Below are 19,979 nucleotides of genomic sequence, written 5' to 3' on the forward strand. Positions count from 1 at the left end.
TGTGGCATACTCGATTCCCCTGACATGGAGTGTGCTGGAACCAAAGACTTTATGCCTTGGGATACACAACCACACATTCCCATTAATTTGTGCAGTTATGTATCTCAATGAAAGGAAATTTATGGTTCTGGCACACCCCCTGTCTGGGTGTCTATTGAGTATGTCACGTGGGGGAGTTAGACTATCATAACTCAAAATATATATATTAAAAATTTTGTCTAACAATCGTAGGAGGAAAAAACGCTGACAAATTTTTTGTCTATGTGGCTTAAAAGTTTCGATTTGAGTTGATTTTTTTGTGAGGATAATCTCCACATGAAAAATCAGTTCAATTTAAAACTTCCAAGTCCATCAAAAGTGGTTTATAATTTTTTGATAAAAAATCAACGGCTCGCAATTTTAAAATAATTTTGATAGGGTTATAAGTTTCATATTGGGCTCATTTTTTGTGAGGATAAACTCCTCACCATAGAAATCATTATTAAAAAATAAGTTTAATTTGAAACTTTTAAGTTATATAGGACAAAAAAATTTGTTAGTATTTTGTTATCCTAAGATTATCAATCAAACACCTCCCATATAAATATATATGAAGAATGCTAACATCCAAGACTTCATGTGAATGTTTGCATTGTCCAAATTTTTTTATATTTAATCAATTCAATCCAAAAATTTTAAATCATATAAGACAAATATGTTGGCTCCTTAATGTTGATTATCGAACCTGACCCTATATATATAGAGTTTTGAGATCCAGACTCATATTGAATTTATCAATTTTATTTTGCTTTATCTTTAAAAAAAAATGGGTTCGTAAAATGTCATTCAAAATAGCTATCATCTTTTTCCGCCCTAAACTTATAACCCAACACGAGCATGATATATGATTTCTATTGTTTATTTATTTTAATTTAATCTTTATGAGGGGAAGTCAATTAATTTTCCATTGAAATCCGCTCTGTGACGTGTACCCACGCGAGCGGATACATTACACGCTATACAGATGCATAGTATTTTATTGCCAAGAAAGAGACCCCATCCATTATCGATCTTCTTGAAGTTGTGATTGGACTTCAAATTAATATTTAATTCGTACGCATAGTATTTTATTTGCCAAAAGAGAGAGACAGAGACAGAGAGATAGATCCCATCAATAATCAAATTTATTATAGCTTTTGACTGGGCTTCAAATTAATGTTCAACTTTCTCCTCCCTATAAAACCAAGACCGTCCTTCCCTTACAACTACACCCACACCCACACCCACACCCCAACTGTAGAAAGAGAGGGAGAGAGATGGGTTCTCTTATTAATGCTGTAGCCAGTAACAAGCCTCATGCAGTATGCATCCCATACCCAGCACAAGGACACATAAACCCTATGCTTAAATTAGCCAAGATTCTCCATCATAGTGGCTTTCATATCACATTTGTTAACACAGATTACAACCACAAACGCTTACTCAAGTCCAGAGGTCCTGACTCTCTCAATGGATTACCCGATTTTCAATTTGAAACCATCCCCGATGGTCTCCCACCATCCGATATCGACGCCACCCAAGACATCCCAGCCCTTTGTGAGTCCACCAGTTATAATTGCTTAGTTCCCTTTCGCAACCTCATCTCCAAACTCAACCACATTTCATCATCATCACCATCATCAAGAGTAGGGTCTCCAATCTCTTGTATAGTATCTGATGGAGCGATGAGCTTCACTCTACAAGTGGCTGAAGAGCTGGGAATCCCAGAAGTATTATTCTGGACCACCAGTGCATGTGGTTTCATGGGTTATCTTCAATACCCCCATCTCCTTCGTAAAGGCCTTACACCACTCAAAGGTATTATTATTATTATCAATTCAAGAGTTTACTTGCCACCCTTATTTCTCTTTTTATTAGATGATCCTCCCTAACTTTTAGATAATTAGATACATATTTTGATTTTTGACAAATAACTCTTTACTATAGACGCATGACCAATCAATGTTTTGCTTACTCTTTATATATAGGAGCAAGGAACCGAAAGTTAGCCTTATATATGTGACCCCCCCTCCCCCCTCCTTTTCCTTTTGGAGTTGGGTATTTGCATTAGAAGCCTGGAGTCCTAAATTTTTTGTTTTTGTTTTTTATATGATCCCCCTTTCCTTTTGGATTTGGGTATTTTGCATCAAATGCCTGAAGTCGTATTTTTTGTTTTTTATTATTATTATTTTTTTTCCGTTTGTGACAAATAAAAGAAAAGAAGGTTAGGACAAGAGTGTAGGGAACGGGATCCTGCAGTCCTTAGAATATCAGATTGAATAAAAATAGCAAGTCAATCCTCTTTTGCTCATACTTTAGATCAGATTTGAGAAAGAAAAAAATTACACCTAATCAAGTGTTTGAAAATAGAGGGTAACCATTCGTTTAAATATTTGAACGACTGGATGTAGCCGTCTTCATGATGGGCCACACCCTCATCTGTTGATGACAGCTACAGAAAAATCGGGCTACAGAGGATCTGCTCCCAAGATTGTATGGGTTATTTTAGAGCCAAAAGAATATGCCACCGCGACATCTTTGACTTGTAGCCATTGAACATTCCAAGAGAGAGTGAGGGACAATGTTTGGTCTTGTACGGCACTGAACAGATTTCCTAGCATTTTGTTTACAAAACCATCCCTATCTTCCTATCTCAACTATAGTTTGATGCTCTGAGTCAAAACATTTTCCGTGCACCTTCGAACTCATGAATCATGATAAGATTATTTATTATTTGGATGAGATCATAAATATTGCCATTTAAAAGTAGAGTAGGGATCCATCGTTCCTAACGAAGGTCAGGTGGCATCCCATTTTATACCATTTGAAAATCTAGATGACCCACTAACCCAATGGATATGTGATCCATCCCTTGGTGAATCTACACACAAAAAATCAATTTGATTGGTGATATGAATTCATTGATAATTTCATTGTCTAAAGATCTAATGGATACTAGTACGATTAGGTATATATCAACAACAATGATGAATGCATGCTGTCTTGATATGCAATTGGATATGTGACTGATGTGGCAAGGGCTTACAACAGTACATCTTTTTTGCGTGTATCTCGATAAAAATGATATAAAGTTTTTTGCGCTTACCATCACATACCAAGACCGTGTGCATTCATTACAAGTTCACGACTCATATATCAAATATTCTTTATTAAGAAATTTTTTATTGCCACTCCAACATTTACTTGTAGAACATTAATAATTTTCCAGTTAAATAATTTACCTTGCGGTAGATAGTTGGTCTTCATTTTTTATTATGGCACCATAGTTTCTTTTCTCATAAAAAGTAAAAATAAATCAATCTCTTACTTTAAGTGCTCTAATTAGAGAGAACTATCTTCTTCTCTAAGTGCTCATTTTGAGAGAGAGGAGAGAACAAATATATTTCTTCTCCTCAAAATATTCTCTTGAGAGAGAGGTATGGATGAATTTTTTGGACGTTAAAATTCAGATTTTTGAAATCTAAGGTTTCTTATAACATCCTTTGTTGATTTAAAAGTAATTTTTTTTAAAAAAATCTAGGGTGAATTACCAATTTGTGAGCTGAAAATGAGTTATTTACGATTCCAGCTAACTGTTCATTTTAATTACTAAAACGGGAATGATAACTAAATTGACAATTTCGCAAGCTTTGAGTGACTGTTTCCAATTAGTCATTTTAAACTTGCAAAATTGTCACTTTGAAAACCTCTGAATTGATTATCTCACACTTTGGTAATTAAAATGAACATTGAGCCAGCCAGAATCGAAAATTTGTCAAAAAGTTTATTACTCTTTCGTAAATATCCCTTGAGACCAAGATTTCTTATAAGATTTTTGAAGTTAAGCCTACATTTCTGTGGTGTTTGTGTATACTATGTAGATGAGAGTTATCTAACAAATGGGTATCTTGAGACTCCCATTGATTGGATTCCTGGAATGGAAGACATCCGTTTGAGAGATCTTCCAACCTTTATTCGAACAACCGACCCCAACGATATCATGCTCAACTTCTTGATCAAAGAAGTAGGGAGAGCTTTCAAAGCTTCTGCCATCATCTTTAACACCTTCGATGCCATGGAAAGCGAGGTTTTAACTGCACTCAAGTCTCAATCTTTACCTCCAATCTACACCATTGGTTCTCTTCAGTTGCTTCTTGGTCGTATTCCTCAAAATGAGTTGAAGTCCATTGGATCCAATCTATGGAAGGAAGAACTAGAATGTCTTGACTGGCTCGATTCGAAAGATCCCAACTCAATTGTGTACGTGAATTTCGGTAGTATCACTGTCATGACTCCTCAACAACTCACCGAGTTCGCTTGGGGTCTTGTTAATAGCCAACAACATTTCTTATGGATCATTCGACCCGACCTTGTTGTTGGTGACTCTGCAATTCTGCCTCCCGAGTTCATAATGGAGACGAAAGAAAGGGGTATGTTAGCAACTTGGTGCCCACAAGAACAAGTGCTTAACCACCCTTCGATTGGTGGGTTCTTGACACATAGTGGATGGAATTCAATGATCGAAAGCGTGTGCAGTGGTGTCCCAATGATTTGCTGGCCATTCTTCGCGGAACAGCAGACGAACTGCAGATACTCTTGTACCCATTGGGGTATAGGGATGGAGATAGATAATGATGTTAAAAGAGATGAAGTTGAGAATCTTGTAAGAGAGTTAATGGAGGGAGAGAAAGGTAAGGAGATGAAGAAGAAGGCAATGGAGTGGAGGAAGAGTGGTGAAGAGGCTGTTGCACCTGGTGGGTCATCTTATGTTAATATCGACAAGGTTGTCAACCAAATTCTTCTCTCCAAAAATTAGTCAAGGATCCTTATCTCAATCTCAATTGACGCCAATCCAAATTGCAGGAGAGACTTTTGTTTTATTTAGTTTTATTTCCTCTCTTCTATGTAATAAGGTAAGATAACTAGATCTTTTCAACAAAATAAAAAAAATTGGTTGGAGTTTTTCCATTATTACTGCTCATCATGTCCGTTTAATCGGTTTGAAATTTGTCCTAAGTGTTTTAAAGACTTGACCATACAGGTCGCTCATCCAACCGCATTTTGCAATAAGATCAGGGGTGACGTACCATTTCATGAGCTGAAAATGAGTTATTTACGATTCTAGCTAATTGTTCATTTTAATTATCAAAATGTGAATAATCACATTTTGTTCAAAACAAAAAATTCAAAATAATAACGAATTGGACGATTTTAAAGTGCCTATTTCACAAGTTTAAATTAGTCACTTTAAACCTGCGAAATTATCACTTTATAAACCTTCAAATTCGTTATTATTCACGTTTTGATAATTAAAATGAACAGTGAGTCAGAATCATAAATTTGTCAAAAGTTGATCACTTTTTCATAAATATCCCTAAAATCAGTTTGCCTAATTAACCATCAATTTTTTGAATGTCATATATTTAAATAATCTTGAAATCCTCGTTCCCCTATGTCTTTACTCTCAACTACACATTAAGAAGAAATGATTTGTGTAAACAATCCTCCACCGTCAAATCCGAATTCAACATCAAAGGACTTTGTTTCTTGTCTTCCAAGGTCTTGTTTACGTGTGTGCCTAAGGGGAGTGATTGTTTGCTCACATCTCATCCTAACACCTATTTGACATGTAGCGTTGATGATAAAAGTAATAAGAGAGAAATTTCTTTCTCCTGCCCGCACATCCACCACCTAGAAATCTTAATTTTTAGATTTCAAATCTTAAAAAGAATTGTGGGATCCACGTGGATTATCATATTGACAATGGAAAATCACGACCTTTTAGATTTCATGAAAAAAACTCATGATAAAAAAATTGAAAAAAAAAAAAAAACATTTTTTGAGCTTAATAATGGTGTTGAAAATGGACGACTATTGAGCACTTAAAATTAAAATTAAAATACAATGGTGAAAAATAACTTTTTAATTTTTTTTTTCCTTTTTGAAATTCATAGAATTTCATCCTCTACAATAACTTTTTATTGGATCATATTTTTGAATGCCAAGAGGTGATTTTAAAAGAAAATTTAATTTTTTTTTACAATGGGCAGAAGAGAAAAAATCTTCTATTATTACTTATATTGTAGACATCAAATGTTCGCCATTAACCTCAATGTTACATTCTTTGGAGTCGCCACCATTCTTTTTTGGAAATGAGTGTGAATGGGCATCCGAATTGATTTTTTGAAAATCATTTTTTTTCATGGCATTGTAGTGATTCTCATGTGTTGAAAAGGGCAAGGTCTTCCTAAGATCTAGGTAAGGAGGTCTGGTTAAAGGATGGGGAAGGAGTTAGGCACTTTATCCTCTCCACCAAAGGTGGTTATCTTGCTTGGCCATTTAAAAAAAAAAAAACTTAAAAAACATAGATAAAAAAGAAGATGCATGCTAAGGTGGTGTGTGCATTGAATGAAAATATCCCCTTAAAGAAGAATTTTGATTTCAATGTGAACTCAGGGACATCTTATGAAGAAGGATGACCCATGTAGTCACATCATTTATATGGATATGAATGTTAGTTTTAAGTTATTAGAGAGATTCCATGATGAAATTTCCTTGAAGTTTCCAGTGTTTCACCCCATCAAGAGAGTGACACATTTCTTCATCATTGTCATACATATGTGAGTGTATGCATTATGTACAATATGATACATAAGATTGAGGTAAAAAGGACTTCAACCCTTATCATTTTGATCGAACTTTAGTCCAATCTATCGGAGGTGGGAGAAGGTACGCATTACATCTTAGGGATTTCTAAAAATAAAAGAAAATGAAAATAGAAAAAGAGAATGCAAACTTTGAAATAAATAGACTACATCTTATAACCCCACTTTGACCCTTAATGAACTTGAACCTTGAGAGGGAGACTTGAGAGTTAAATAAAATGGTTGAGGGTTGAGTAACTTGAAATTAAAAGATGGGTAAATGAGTAGGGATTTTGGTACAGGTTGAGAGATGGGGGCTTGAGAGCATGAATTTTTCATAAAAAATAAAAGAATTTACTGAGTTTTTGGAGAACTTTTAGAGATAAAGTGGTATAACACTAAAAATAAAGAGAATTGATATGAGATTTAAGTTATTTCTTTTTGGATTTTTCATTTGTGTGAGGGTAAAGATGACATTTGTGAAGAAACTTAAAAAGTATTCTTTGATTTTTTGGTAAATAATGGTTAGAAAACAAAAGTACTTTTGGGAGGATGAATATGAGAGTGACATGTGTAAAGGTGGAATGGTAGGTGAAAAGTTGACCTTGATTCATTTGTAAATAACTCATAAAGCAATGGTAGAAGTATATTTTTGAAATGGATTAATGGGAGAACAAAATTATTTTTAGGAGGGTGAGTAGAGGAGTGACATGTGTAAAGGTGAAGTGGTAGGTGAAAAGTAGATATTGGTTCATTTATAAATAACTCATAAAGCAAGGGTGAATGTATATTTTTGAAATGGACTAATGGGAGGGTTCCATGTATGTACTTGAAGATTCCCACCTTTTGAGGGTATGATTTGAAGCTCTCTCAACTTTATGGATTATTACCAAAGACCAAATAATCTTTTTGGTTTGACCACCCTTTTTGGGAAGGGTATTCTTGAACTTTCACAAAGGGAGTTGACTCTCCAATTAGATTAAACATTGGGTATTGAGGACTTATGGGAGATCAACATGTGTCATTTTTTTATGGGATGTGAGAGAATGGGCTTAGTGTTGGGCTTAGAGTGGACTTGGTTTATGACTTAGAGAATAGACTTTGTCTTAGACTTAGGTTGGACTAGGAAATATATTTGGGTTATGGGTTTAGAATAGCATTGGGTTTAGGACTTAAAGAATGAGCTTGAATTTAAGTTAAAATGTGGACTTTGTCTTGGATTTAGATTTGGTTAGGAAGTGGACTATGGTGAGAGTATGGGTGATAGATCAGTTAATGGAAAATGAATACGAATTTTGAATGGGTTAGTACATGGTTGAGTGTGCAAAGTTATATGACATGATGAATGTATGCATAAAAATGATGCCACGTGATAATGCGGGCCCGTTGAGGAACTTGAATTCTTAGTTGAAATCAATTCGAGAAAATTTGAATTTTCATAATGAGTTCGTGCAAATTGGGGTGTCTACATATATCATCAACACCACATGTTAAAATGGTGTCAGACTGTGAGCAAATTTACTTACAGCGTTATGAGCAAACAATCACTCGTGTAAGGTTATGTGTTAAAGCATAATAAATACACTTTGGAAATTGGATTTTGTATCGAAAATGTCCTTTAAATTTTTTTGAGAAATTTACCGGGCAGACCTAACTGTTGCATTTTAATTGCAAAAACTCCTTTGGAATTCTCACAACACCAAGGAACTTTAATTTATGAAGTCTGTTACCCACCAAACCTCACTTTATCGAGTTTGTTACCCATGGTATCAAAAACATGATTTGATAAGACAAGGTTATAAAGGGAAAACATTCTAAGAACATTTTGAAAAAAAATTCTAAAAATAAGTAATTTTTACGATCGATTTTTAAGATTAAATTTAAAAGATTAATAACCATCCATTTTCAACACTTACAATCAAACTCAACAAAGTTTTTTTTTTTTTTTTTTTTTAATATAAGTTTTTCCATAAAATCTAGATGTCTATGGAGTTAATTGCTAATTTGATAAATCTCGTGTGCCTATGACGATTACTAAAATTTGAAATCTTATTAAGTTAATCATGCTAGACTGATTCATAAAGTAAGATAACATACATGACAAATTAAGGGAGTTTTTTAAATAAAATTGCGACAGATGGATTGCCCTGTAAATTTCTCTTGTTTTTTTATTATCAAAATATCCTCACATACCAATTTCGAAAGTGCATTTACTGCACTTTAACGTACGTGTGCTTTGGGCACGAGTTAACAAAACCCGTCTTCTAATGAGACAAAAAAAAAACATCTTTCAGCCGGCAATCCAGTAATTTTGGTAAGCCGCGAGGAATGATGTCACGTGACATCCCATCCTAATCGAACTGAGATCTGTCGTTTCGAAAGTTACATGGTAAGCTAATGAACGAATGGCATGACGCCATGTGTGCTAAATGTGCAAAAGTGATTCGTCACTCAGAGAAAATTTGGCAGCAGTTTAAATGCTTACTTTTAAAAAAAAAAATTAATACACGTGGCGTCGTATTATTATTTGAGCAAGTAAGTACATAACTTTCAAAACAGCAAATCCCTACTCATTCTTATCTGTAAATACGTTCCAAAATTTAATGAGTCAACATTACTGAATTTCCCCTTTGTGAACCTGCATGTACGATAAAATCATACCGTAAATTCTAGTAGTTTTGATTATTTAATCATGTTTGATCTTCTAAGTTTGGATCATCAAACCCTTAAATCATTTGCATCTCAAAAGAATGATATTAATTTGTTTTCAATTCTATACAAAAGTGAAGAACATAATAACAAGATTGTGACTTATAGAATTACCATTGAGTGGACAATAACTAATATTTGAAAAGTTTTCTATGATTGACAAATAACAATTAATTTAAATGAAAATTTTGCAAGATAATAATAAGATCAACACTATGAAGCTAAATGTTAGATTGTTAAGAAGCAATATATTTATAAAATTTGCATAATAGATATGAGAATGCGGAGATGGATGACACATAGGATTTGGAGTTATAAAATAAGAGACGAATGTGTTAGATGAAATTTAGGACTAAATCTAATAAGAAAGAGTTGTCTTAAATGATTTGAACATGTGTGAAGAAGATTAATAATTGCATTATTGGGGAAAAAATGTTTGGTATAAATAAAGACGTTAATGAAACGAGGAGAGAGACCAAAGAGCGATATAAATGAAGGTGGTGTGAAAAGATTGTAATAATAATCATTGAATGAAGATATATAATTCATAGTATAATCAAATGACAAAGGGTTGGAGTCATCCATCGGGAAGAAATACAAAAATCCTATATATGGTTAGACTTTGTATCTTATGAGTACATGATGTATCATTGAGATACGTATTTCATCCCAACAACATGGTTGAGAATTCGTATTTTTTATGAGAGCTTTTTCACAAGTATTCTGATCTCAAACCTATGATTAAATGTAGAGATTCTTTAAATGCAATGATTCTCATTACAAACCCTAATAATTAGGATAACAAGTAGTTGATGATGATTTCTAACCCTCCAAATCAACAGTTAAAAATTATCAAAACATGTAGATTTTTAATACTCCAAGGTGTTATATACTTGTATCTTGTATTCTATTGGTGGTATTATATCAGTAGAATTAATTGTACTCCAAGAGAGATTCCATGGGTCTAACTCATACGTCAATTTTGTAACTTTTGCCTTAGGATCCCCATGAGATCCTTATGAGCGATTGAGAGTTTATAACTCAACAAATTTTTAAGGAAATAGTGAAAAGATATGATCATTGTCTCTGAACACAGACAATCCTATCTAATCACGTAGATTTCATATTCTATTTTATTTATTTTTATCACTGTTTCATTTTCCAATTTTTCTCATTGGTTATCACTCTCAAATTTTCAACAAAGGAATTGATTCAACATCCATGAGTAAGAGGGCCCAAATGAATGAGAGGTGGTTGGGTTTGAGATGTTATATTTTAAATAGTTTACATAGTCGTGATAATATGACTTACGACACGGACAAGTCCGGGTACCATAGATCTGTATGTCTCAGGATACTCTTTTTTGTGGGAAAGTACAATTATGTATCCCGAGACATATAGATCTACAGTACCCAAACTGGTCCACCTCTTGAAGTCATTTGAGTGGCCAACGTGACTTGGTCTCAACACCTAAGAGTCTTGCCTTCAGGGTTTTTAGGGCTCGTGCGAGCCTTCACTACATTCGGTATTAACTTTTCTGTGAGCATAAAATATCTCCCTAGTTTACAATATTCCAAGAGGGAAGAGTTAACATGTTATTATAGGCTTTTCTAGTGTTCATCCGGTAACACCCCATGGTTAAAAATATTAAAAGTTTTTATCATGCTTGATGTAATTGAATCTGATCATAAGTGGTAACTTAGTATGAATGTTTAACAAAAACCTCTACAGAATCCATAAATAAAGACCAAAAAACAACAATATAATTCATATTGGAAAAATGTCAACCACAAAAAAAAGTTAGTTGGCACAAGTTTGGTGCTTGAAACTAACCAATCAATGGATCCCAACAAGATTTGGATGATCAAAACCCACCATTTATATGAAGGACATATAAAGATTCAAAATAACGATTTAGAGAGCACATAAATTTGTCTTACTCACCATTTATGTGAGTAAGACAAATAAATATTAGATGAGAAGATGAAGGCGATGAAATTTTAAGGAAAATTAATAAATATTTTTTTACAAGAAGTTGAAGATGTGGTTACGTTACCAATTGTAAAGTCAATGAATCTCACATATGGTCAAAGATGGTGACACGTCATTTTGTAATATCTGCAGGACGTCATATGACCTCACTCCTCACTTATTGCCCAAATTAATGGGCTGTTACCAGCATCGCATATTTTGTCACGTTTTACTAAAGTTTTAAGGGAAGAAAATTTTATTTTTTCAAATTCAAATTGGTTGAAGACGAAGAATGTAGTCAAAAACCTCTACAGAATCCATAAATAAAGACCAAAAAACAATAATATAGTTGGCACAAGTTTGATGCTTGAAACCCACCAATCAATGGATCCCAACAAGATTTAGATGATCAAAACTGATGGGCCGGGATTGATCCTTTTTACCATTTAGATACAATAATACGCGTTTTAAAAGGATGTTTTACCCAATCAGCGAAATGGTGATGCAATTTTTTCTTACCAAGAAAGCAGGTGTTCTTGCAATTTTTAAATTCAATTTTCTTTCCTGGTTCAACTTGAAAGAAATGCAAATTTTAAAATATAAAAGCACATTTAAAAAATACAAAAGCAACAAGTTTTGAATTTGCTAAATAATTCCGGGGGGGTTCTTCAAATTAATCCTTCAGACCTTCCTTCATTAATCTCCATTTGATATTTTCACAGGAGTTTGATAAATTTGGATTCCAACTCAAAATCAATTGATAATGAGTGGAGAGGCCCAAAAACTTATAAGGAGAGAGGCAATGCAATTTATGTCCGATGTAGAACTAAACTCATACTACAAGAAAACAGTGAATCAAGAACAAAAGTATAAAACGGATTTTATCCGTTTTTAATTAAAAACGGGTTTAAACCGTTTTACCTCTTTAAGCCGTTTTAAACATCTGATTTCCCTTCTCATTTCTGTCTCATTATTGGAAACGAGCCACTCACTCTCTCTCTCTCGATCTCTCGCTTTCTCGGTTGATCTCTCGCTCTCTCTCTCAGTCGACCTCTCTCTCTCTCTCTTTCTCTCTCGATCTCTCTCGATCTCTCGCTCTCTCACGGGTTAGATTTTCGTTTTACTACTTTTTACATTTTGATATTCTCTCCGATAATTTCTAATCTGTAATTTCGATATATTTTTTTTTGCATTAAAAGCCCAAATTTTCTCCAAATTTTCGATTTTTTTGAGGATCTGTTGATGATTTAGTTGTAGAGATTTGAAGATAGTTGTTTCTGATCTTTCTTCCTAGAGCTAGATTTATATGGATGACGCTGAGTTGAACACGGAGCAGGTATGTAATCGAATTGTGCTTCGCTTCAATTTATTTTGTGATTTCTGATTCTGATTCACTTTGTTAAGTTCTTCATCTAAACTCTCAAAAAACTCTTTCACCTTTTCAATCCAAATTAAAATCAAATCGAAGTAAACTGTGAGATTGAAGTTAAATCAGTTTGAATTTTGATTCCGATTTCAAATAAAAATTATAATTTTTTTTTACCCATCTTCTTCAGAAAATAACTGAACAAGCTCTGTTTGATACAATATATCCCTTCAAATGTTTTGATGGAACCTGGACAATAGCGGTCCAAAGTAAAGGTAGAATTGTATGTATATTTGTTCTGCATAATAAGAACATCACGTTTCACTAAATGATCTCTTATGTTGAACACTCGTTGATATGTATCAGATGTTTGTGAAAATGGTTGTTACAGCAAGATCTTGATTAATTTTTCCTTTTTTTTTTGTTGTAATATTTATATATATGGGGACGTAGTTTTACTGTGTCCATCAATCTACAAGTCTTCTTAGAATGTGGTTAACACTATCTTTAGATTTTGTTATACTATATATTGCAGTACTATAAATAATTGCATTTGTATCTGATGTTTTTTCCAGGGTTATCATGTTTGGCTTCAACACATATTTTCTTGTCTGTCTGACAAACATTGTACCTATAATTTGTACTCAACTAGCTACCTCTTAATTATTTTAAGCACATTAAGAGTTACTTTGTAATGGTTTTCACAGTATACAACAAGTGGGAATATTAAGGCTGTCCAAGAATGTGATTCTGCACCTGCTGAAAATGGTGTATTGTCTGAGGAAAAACTTTTGAACTCTAATGTATTTACCGAATTTAAGTTGGCTGGGAGTCAAGAAGTAAGTCTTGTTATTTTAAGTTATTAACTATGTGATGATGCTTCCTTTTGATTTCACCTTTGTAATTCTAATAGACTTCCAATTTTCTGTTCTCTTGTTTAACCTCTTCGTATTTATTAGGAGGTAGCTGCTGATGAAGATAGTGTGAGAAAGGTTTGTTTATATCTTAAAGATGAAGTGATCCCTAAGTTTGTTCAAGATCTTTGCACGCTTGAGGTTTCACCCATGGATGGTCAGACATTAACTGAAGCATTACATTCTCATGGAATTAATGTCCGTTATATGGGAAAAGCAAGCATTAGCTGAATATGTGGACATTCCTTGTGCATAAAGGACATGTTGTTTAACTGCCTTTTCCATGCATTTTCTCTTAAGCTGTAGAAATTAGGAAAATAAGCCTTTCTTAATTCCAATTTGAAGATTTGTTATATTTCTTTCTTTTTTCTTTTTTAATCTAATCGCTACTTGGTTCTTTCTGATGAGTCTGAATCATGTTCTCCAGATAGCTGATATGACTAGGCATTTACCTCATATTTGGGATCATTGTGTTGTCAAAATTATTGTTAGGTCTGCAAAACACATTCTCAAGGTGAGCCTTCTTATCTGCTTAACTATTTATGTTCTTGAAGTTCTTTCTACAATTTTGAGATATTGGGTTTGAACCTTTACCATTGCACATTTAGTTGCAGTAAAAATCTGAAATGTTGCCCTTGCATGTAAATAGAAAGTAACTTCATTGAATAGATCTTCCATGTTTGAAATTTGAAAGTAAAAACATATTTGAAACTTGAAAGTAAAAACATGGTGGTTTTGGTGCCAATCTTTAATGCTCTCAACCCTGCTTTTTCTACATACTATTCTGCTTTTACAATAAACAGGCTGTCCGATCAATATACAATATTTCTTTGCTTAGAGCCTAGCACCCACCTAATGGTATATTATCAATCCACTTGATAATGGGTGGTGGCAAACGTAAAAATGTGGCAGATTTTGAGATTTTGATGTTGGAATCCAATTATATATATATATATATATAGCAAACTGAAAAACAAGACCTAAATTAAAGTTCTATCATCTCAATTATTATTGATTTATGGTTTCATTCCCAAATCTTAAGTCTTGTAGTTTTGACATTTCATCATGGACTGATTTGTTATGGCCATTCACCATGAAGCAATTTTTGTATGCACTTCTGCTAGAAGTTGTATCCTTGTTCTTTGCTTCTATGTCTATGAAGAAATTGTAATTTCAACTCATTTTTGTTACTCTCCTGATTCTGGACATTTCTGGAAAAAGCTAAAAAAAATAAAAATATAAAAGGAACAAAAGCAGACGATAAAACTGAAAATTAAATTGTTTATGCGTCGCTATTTTTCTTGTGTTAAGTTTTTTTTTTTTTTTTTGATCAGGTGCATTTTTCAAATTCTATTTTTTTAGTGGGTAAGCCTAGATTTGAACCCAAGACCTCAAAGTGCCATTGCAATCTGTAAATCAACTAAGCTATGGGTCCAAAACTGTCTAAAATCAATGAATTGAAGTTTTATGAAGAAAAAGGGCAATCGAATACTAATTGAAAAATAAGGGAACATGAAAAGGAAAGGAAGCAAATTTGATGTGGTGTTTTGGGTACTAATGTGACGCTATAGATTAGAGAGAGAGAGAGAGGGAGAGAGTGAATGGTTTTTGAAGTTGCTTGCTTTGACATCCATGTTGTATTCTACATTTTGGTTTCTTTTATGATCTACAATGTGCATGTTTGGCTCCCTTTTCACATTATTTTGGGTTTATAATTTGTATAAACCTTGCTTTATAGTTCTTTTTTCTTTCTATGTATTTAAATATGAAGAGCTTCTTCCACATTCACCGTTTGTTTAATGTTAGTTCAAACCATCCCATTGCTTCAGTTAACTAGAATATTTCGGCCTTTGTGACTTCATAATTTTAGAAAATCTTCTCAATTTAAATATTTTCTTTTTTAAATAAATTTTTGGTTGTGATTTCGTCATTTTTAACTTGACTTAGTCTATCTACTAGTTTTTTAGTTGCTGATGTCAACTTGTGGAAACAATGACATGTTTCATTTGGGATCATTGTTGTGGCTACAGTTGCATGGCTCATTTTTGAGTAGTCGGGATTGTCCTTTCTATCAATCTCTTCAGACATATTCCTGATTATAATCGTAACTACAGATATAGCTAATTACAGATATTCTTTCAAGAGTCGTTGTTGTCAATATGATTTGCACTTGCACTAAGGAAACAACTTACTTTTCTCTTTTATTGGATTGGAAAACAGAAGGATGCACATGCTTTGCATGCTTCACGGAAACCTGATCAGATTCTAGCACAAAACTCAGAACAACGCTTGGGAAACTCAGAACAATGATTAGGAGGAGGACTAGGGTGGTCTCTGTTTGTGCAGATCTCTCTCAATTGTACTCTCATGTCATCTATCTTGGGTCAAGAAGATTGAATTTCATTCAGCCCAAGTCTGATCCAAATCCAAAGCCCACCTCTATGAAAAACAGTGCTGAAGAACAATTTCATTCATTGTAAGTTCCAACTCCAACTTACTTCTTCAATCTAGCATAACGTGGTAGTCTTTTTAACAGAAATATTATTCTCTATCAGCCTCAAATTCTTTGAATCACTTCTATAAGAATCATGATTGCAATATCAATTGTTTGGTGAAGATATACAAGAAGTATTTTTTTGAGTGTAAAAGCACTTCCAAAAGCCACGAGGGTTTGGGTGAAAAACAGCTTATACATTTTTAATTGTGTTTTTATTGACCATACTGTCCCTTAAACAAGAGTAAGAGTTAATAGTAGAAATATGCAGGGGTATCTTAGCCATTAACAAAACAAATTTGTATCTTGATACCAGGAGACATTATCAGCATGTCAAAGAACTACTCAAATTATCATGACTCTTTTTTTGTAATAGTAGAAATATGCAGGGGTATCTTAGCCATTAACAAAACAATTTTTTTTTTAATATTATATCCATCTTATTTGAGAATAATAGATCTTCTGTTTGTCGAATAATGTTATTATAGTGAATTATATCATCTAGGCAAATATACATCTGTTTTTGTATTTGATAGGAAGTGTGTTTACTCAACAAAACAGATCAAGCTTGTGGAATTGCAGCATGAGAAGGAAGAAAAGGTATCCAAATGAGGTTGTAATCAACCTGGGTTTAACGTGGACAAGAATGGCTAGGAATCTTATCATTTTTTCTGTCATTCTAGAAGTGAGTCTTTCTTTCCAATTTCCAATTTCCAATTTCCAACAACATTGTTTGTTTCTTTCCTGAATCCAGATCCAATGACCTTATTATTTCATTTGTACATCCTTCCACGTGACTAGTCATGCCAATATGCCACAGACATAACTCTTTACTGCTTATCTATCAAATAAATAAATAAATAAATATATAAAACCTGTCAGTACTGTGATTTCTCATATCATCTGGTTCCTGAGATTCTGGATATGAAAGAAAAAAGTTACTTTCATTTGTAGTCATTGTTTCAGTTGTTAACACATTCTTGGGCATATAAGATTTTCTTTTTAACTCCAAGTTGGGTTGTTAATATTTTCAGGCTATTGCAGTGGGTTATGCCATCATGACTACTAGATCCGTCCATTTAAACTGGAAGATGAGTGCCCTTTGAGTTCTGCCCATGTTTCTTTTGCCTGGTTTATCTTCTGGCATTTATTCAACACTTATGAGCTTTACAATGATGTATAATTATCTTAAACTCTACACCTCATTAATTTAGCTTATTTTTTTTCTTTTCCGCGATTAATATTCATTTCTTACTTTCTTTTGTGCGCGCGCGCGCGTGTGTGTGTATAATTTGAGATTATCATTGCTGAATATGCATTTAATCTTTTATACATTTGAAGCTGTTGAATTTTTTACCCACTTGAATTTTTTTCTATAGTATGACTTCAGAATTTTATTAAATTGGGAAATCTGCTTCACAAACATTTCTGTGACAATTAAAATTGTAGTCTACCCTTTGGATCCTTATCTATATTTTTAGATGTGAAAATTTATTGTGTCTGATATCTTTGATATCCATTTTAAGATAATCAATTCTGTTCTTTTTTTTTTCTAATAATGTTGCAAAGTTTATAAAACCTATTAAATGATTACTTCCTCTCATCTTCTCCCTCTCTCTCTCTCTCTCTCTCTCTCTCTCTCTCTCTCTCTATGTGTGTGTGTGTTTTTCTTTGCTTTCTTGCACTATAAGAGCTGGCTTTTATGAAATTATATCCATTTTGTTTTAGTTTTTACATACAACTCTCTAGTACACTCATTCTAAATCGGTGGCTTTTATGAACTAGTGGACATGAAAGTTTCTCACCTTATAATCCTTGGTTCTTTGGTTGATCAGGAGCACTTGCTTCTCGGATACTCCTTTGAAGGTGCGGAAGTTTATTGTGAGAGTATGCAATGTGGTGATACGAAAGAATTATTTTATTGGTAGTTGCGGGCATTGTGGGGATCTTAAAGAAGATAGGAGGGATGGGAGTGCTGGCATTGCTTCCTTGTAAGGACTTGTGCTTGTGTAATGATTGTAAATGGTTTATCGATGCATTGTAATTTTGGATTTGTAAATTATGACTCATTGCAACTCTTTTTGTGTATAAATTAATGTGATAGAGAACCTCGATGTTTTTTATTTGGATCTATTTTAACCATGGGTAATAGGCAAATAGAAAAATAATAATAATAATAATTTTAGATATCGATTTATAACAATTTTAGATATCGGTTTATAATTGATGTCTAAAGTCTCAGACCTAGGACATCAGTTCTATAAAATCCGATGTCTCAAATCTTTTAGGGGTAATGTACGTTGTTATATAAAGACGCAGATTAGGAAGGGTTTTAAGCCGTTCCAAATTCAGAGATCTGGAACGGTTTTTAACGGTTCCAAATAATGAAATATAGAACGGCTTTCAGCCGTTTAACCTCATTAACGACGCCTCGATTAAAGACGGTTTGCAAGCCGTTTCATAGTGGATTAGGAACGGTAATAAACCGTTCCTAATTGCCATATTTGTTGTAGTGTCAATAAGATCCTACGAAAACATTTGGACAAACAAGTCAGTTGGGAATTTGACAAAGTAACGGTAAGAATATTAAAGATTGTTTGACATTACCTTTGATTAGATCTTTATTCATAGATCAAAGCAAAATTTTCTTATTAGGAATAAGTTTTCCTTTTACACAAAACTTCAAGGTTATCCTTTTGCCATGTACCTACAATTGTTCATGAAGCATATAAGATTTTCCCTTGATTTTCAAAGGCACATACATGTTTGCCTTGATAAAGGAATACATTCGGGATTTTATATTTGTGCTAATGACTAAGGAGCATGAAGTAATATCTATATAATGTGTTTACAAGTTCGAACCCAACAAGGTTCAAATTGACCCTCTTCCTAGAACTTAGGATGATGGGATATCTAAACGGGTGAATTACCATTTCGTGAGTTGAAAATGAGTTATTTACGATTTCGAATAACTGTTCATTTTAATTACCAAAATGTAAATGACCATGTTTTCGTTAAAAAAATTAAAAACGGTAAGTTTTAAAGTGACAATTTTGCAGGTTTAAAGTGGTTATTTCCGATTAGCTGCTTTAAACCTGCAAAATTGTCAAATGGTAGCTTTAAATCGATAAAATTGTCACTTTAAACATGTAAAATAGTCACTTTAAAAACCTCTAAATTCATTACCCTTCATGTTTTGGTAATTAAAATGAACAATGAGTCGGAGTCGTAAATTCGTCAAAAATTAATCACTTTTTCATAAATATCCCAATTTAAACGTGGAAACAGACTTTTTATATCCTACCCTCATAATCTCACCCAACAAGAAAAAAGGTCTATAGCAATAAATATTTCTGCTGCTACAGGGCAAGAAATCCGTTGCTACAACCTATTGCGATGGAAAAAAAAATCCGCTTGCGTCTCAGCTGTCATTATAAGTTTAACGACATAATTTGCCTCAGTTGCTACATGTCTATTGTGACGGATTTATTCATATCCACGGCAGCGGATATTTTAGCTACAACAACATACGTTTTCAAACATCTATTACTACTGTTATTTCAAACAATGCTTTATAAAGTTGCTAATGTTACTTATATCACTACCTACTATTGACTACTAATACTAATAGTAGTAATTCCTTACTATGATACTAGTAACTACGTGAAATGTTTAGCACCAAACATTTTGGCAAAACATGGGTTAGAAGTTTTGGAATGGGCTGATTTTTGGTGAGGATGATCTATATGGTGAGGAGCTCATCATCACCAAAAATCAGGCCATTCCAAAACTTTTAACCCATGTAGGACAAAAATGGTTGGCTAAAATGTTGGCCAAAATGTTTGGTGTTGAATGAGACCCAC

At 33.4% G+C, this 19,979-nt stretch overlaps 2 protein-coding genes across 6 annotated transcripts; both read left to right on the forward strand.

Annotated features, from left to right (window-relative positions):
• The first annotated feature begins 1,261 nt into the window (after positions 1-1,261).
• On the forward strand, positions 1,262-5,004 carry LOC147406826 (7-deoxyloganetin glucosyltransferase-like). The gene is made up of 2 exons (XM_086435107.1): positions 1,262-1,836; positions 3,900-5,004. The coding sequence occupies exons 1-2, from the start codon at positions 1,296-1,298 to the stop codon at positions 4,832-4,834; spliced, it is 1,476 nt and encodes a 491-aa protein (XP_086291233.1). The 5' UTR covers positions 1,262-1,295; the 3' UTR covers positions 4,835-5,004.
• Positions 5,005-12,438: 7,434 nt separating this feature from the next.
• LOC147406827 (clustered mitochondria protein-like) lies at positions 12,439-18,247 on the forward strand. 5 transcript variants are annotated; one of them, XR_015176603.1, is made up of 7 exons: positions 12,439-13,547; positions 13,668-13,779; positions 14,050-14,136; positions 15,843-16,098; positions 16,653-16,801; positions 17,151-17,222; positions 17,952-18,247. XR_015176603.1 is itself a non-coding variant. In XM_086435108.1 (7 exons), exons 4-6 carry the CDS (start codon positions 15,929-15,931, stop codon positions 17,220-17,222), a joined length of 306 nt encoding a protein of 101 aa, XP_086291234.1. In that variant the 5' UTR covers positions 12,439-13,547; positions 13,668-13,779; positions 14,050-14,136; positions 15,843-15,928; the 3' UTR covers positions 17,952-18,247. The 5 variants fall into 5 exon arrangements, 2 of the variants coding, with proteins under 2 accessions (XP_086291234.1, XP_086291235.1); XM_086435108.1 differs by having other exon boundaries at positions 16,653-16,716; XR_015176605.1 differs by lacking the exon at positions 17,952-18,247 and having other exon boundaries at positions 16,678-16,801; positions 17,151-17,945.
• The last annotated feature ends 1,732 nt before the right edge of the window (positions 18,248-19,979 follow it).

The sequence above is a fragment of the Akebia trifoliata genome, chromosome 3 (genome assembly GCF_017979445.1).
Source record: "Akebia trifoliata isolate Shusen 1 chromosome 3, ASM1797944v1, whole genome shotgun sequence".
In the NCBI taxonomy this organism is placed as follows: Eukaryota; Viridiplantae; Streptophyta; class Magnoliopsida; order Ranunculales; family Lardizabalaceae; genus Akebia; species Akebia trifoliata.

What these genes read in the sequence shown, in the direction of transcription:
- LOC147406826 (XM_086435107.1), top strand. Translation starts at nt 1,296, where the DNA reads ATGGGTTCTCTTATTAATGCTGTAGCCAGTAACAAGCCTCATGCAGTA. An exon ending in AGGCCTTACACCACTCAAAG is followed by an intron (nt 1,837 to 3,899) that starts GTATTATTATTA and finishes TATACTATGTAG; the next exon opens with ATGAGAGTTATCTAACAAAT.
- LOC147406827 (XM_086435108.1), top strand. Translation starts at nt 15,929, where the DNA reads ATGATTAGGAGGAGGACTAGGGTGGTCTCTGTTTGTGCAGATCTCTCT. An exon ending in GAAGAACAATTTCATTCATT is followed by an intron (nt 16,099 to 16,652) that starts GTAAGTTCCAAC and finishes TGTATTTGATAG; the next exon opens with GAAGTGTGTTTACTCAACAA. An exon ending in AGCATGAGAAGGAAGAAAAG is followed by an intron (nt 16,717 to 17,150) that starts GTATCCAAATGA and finishes TAATATTTTCAG; the next exon opens with GCTATTGCAGTGGGTTATGC.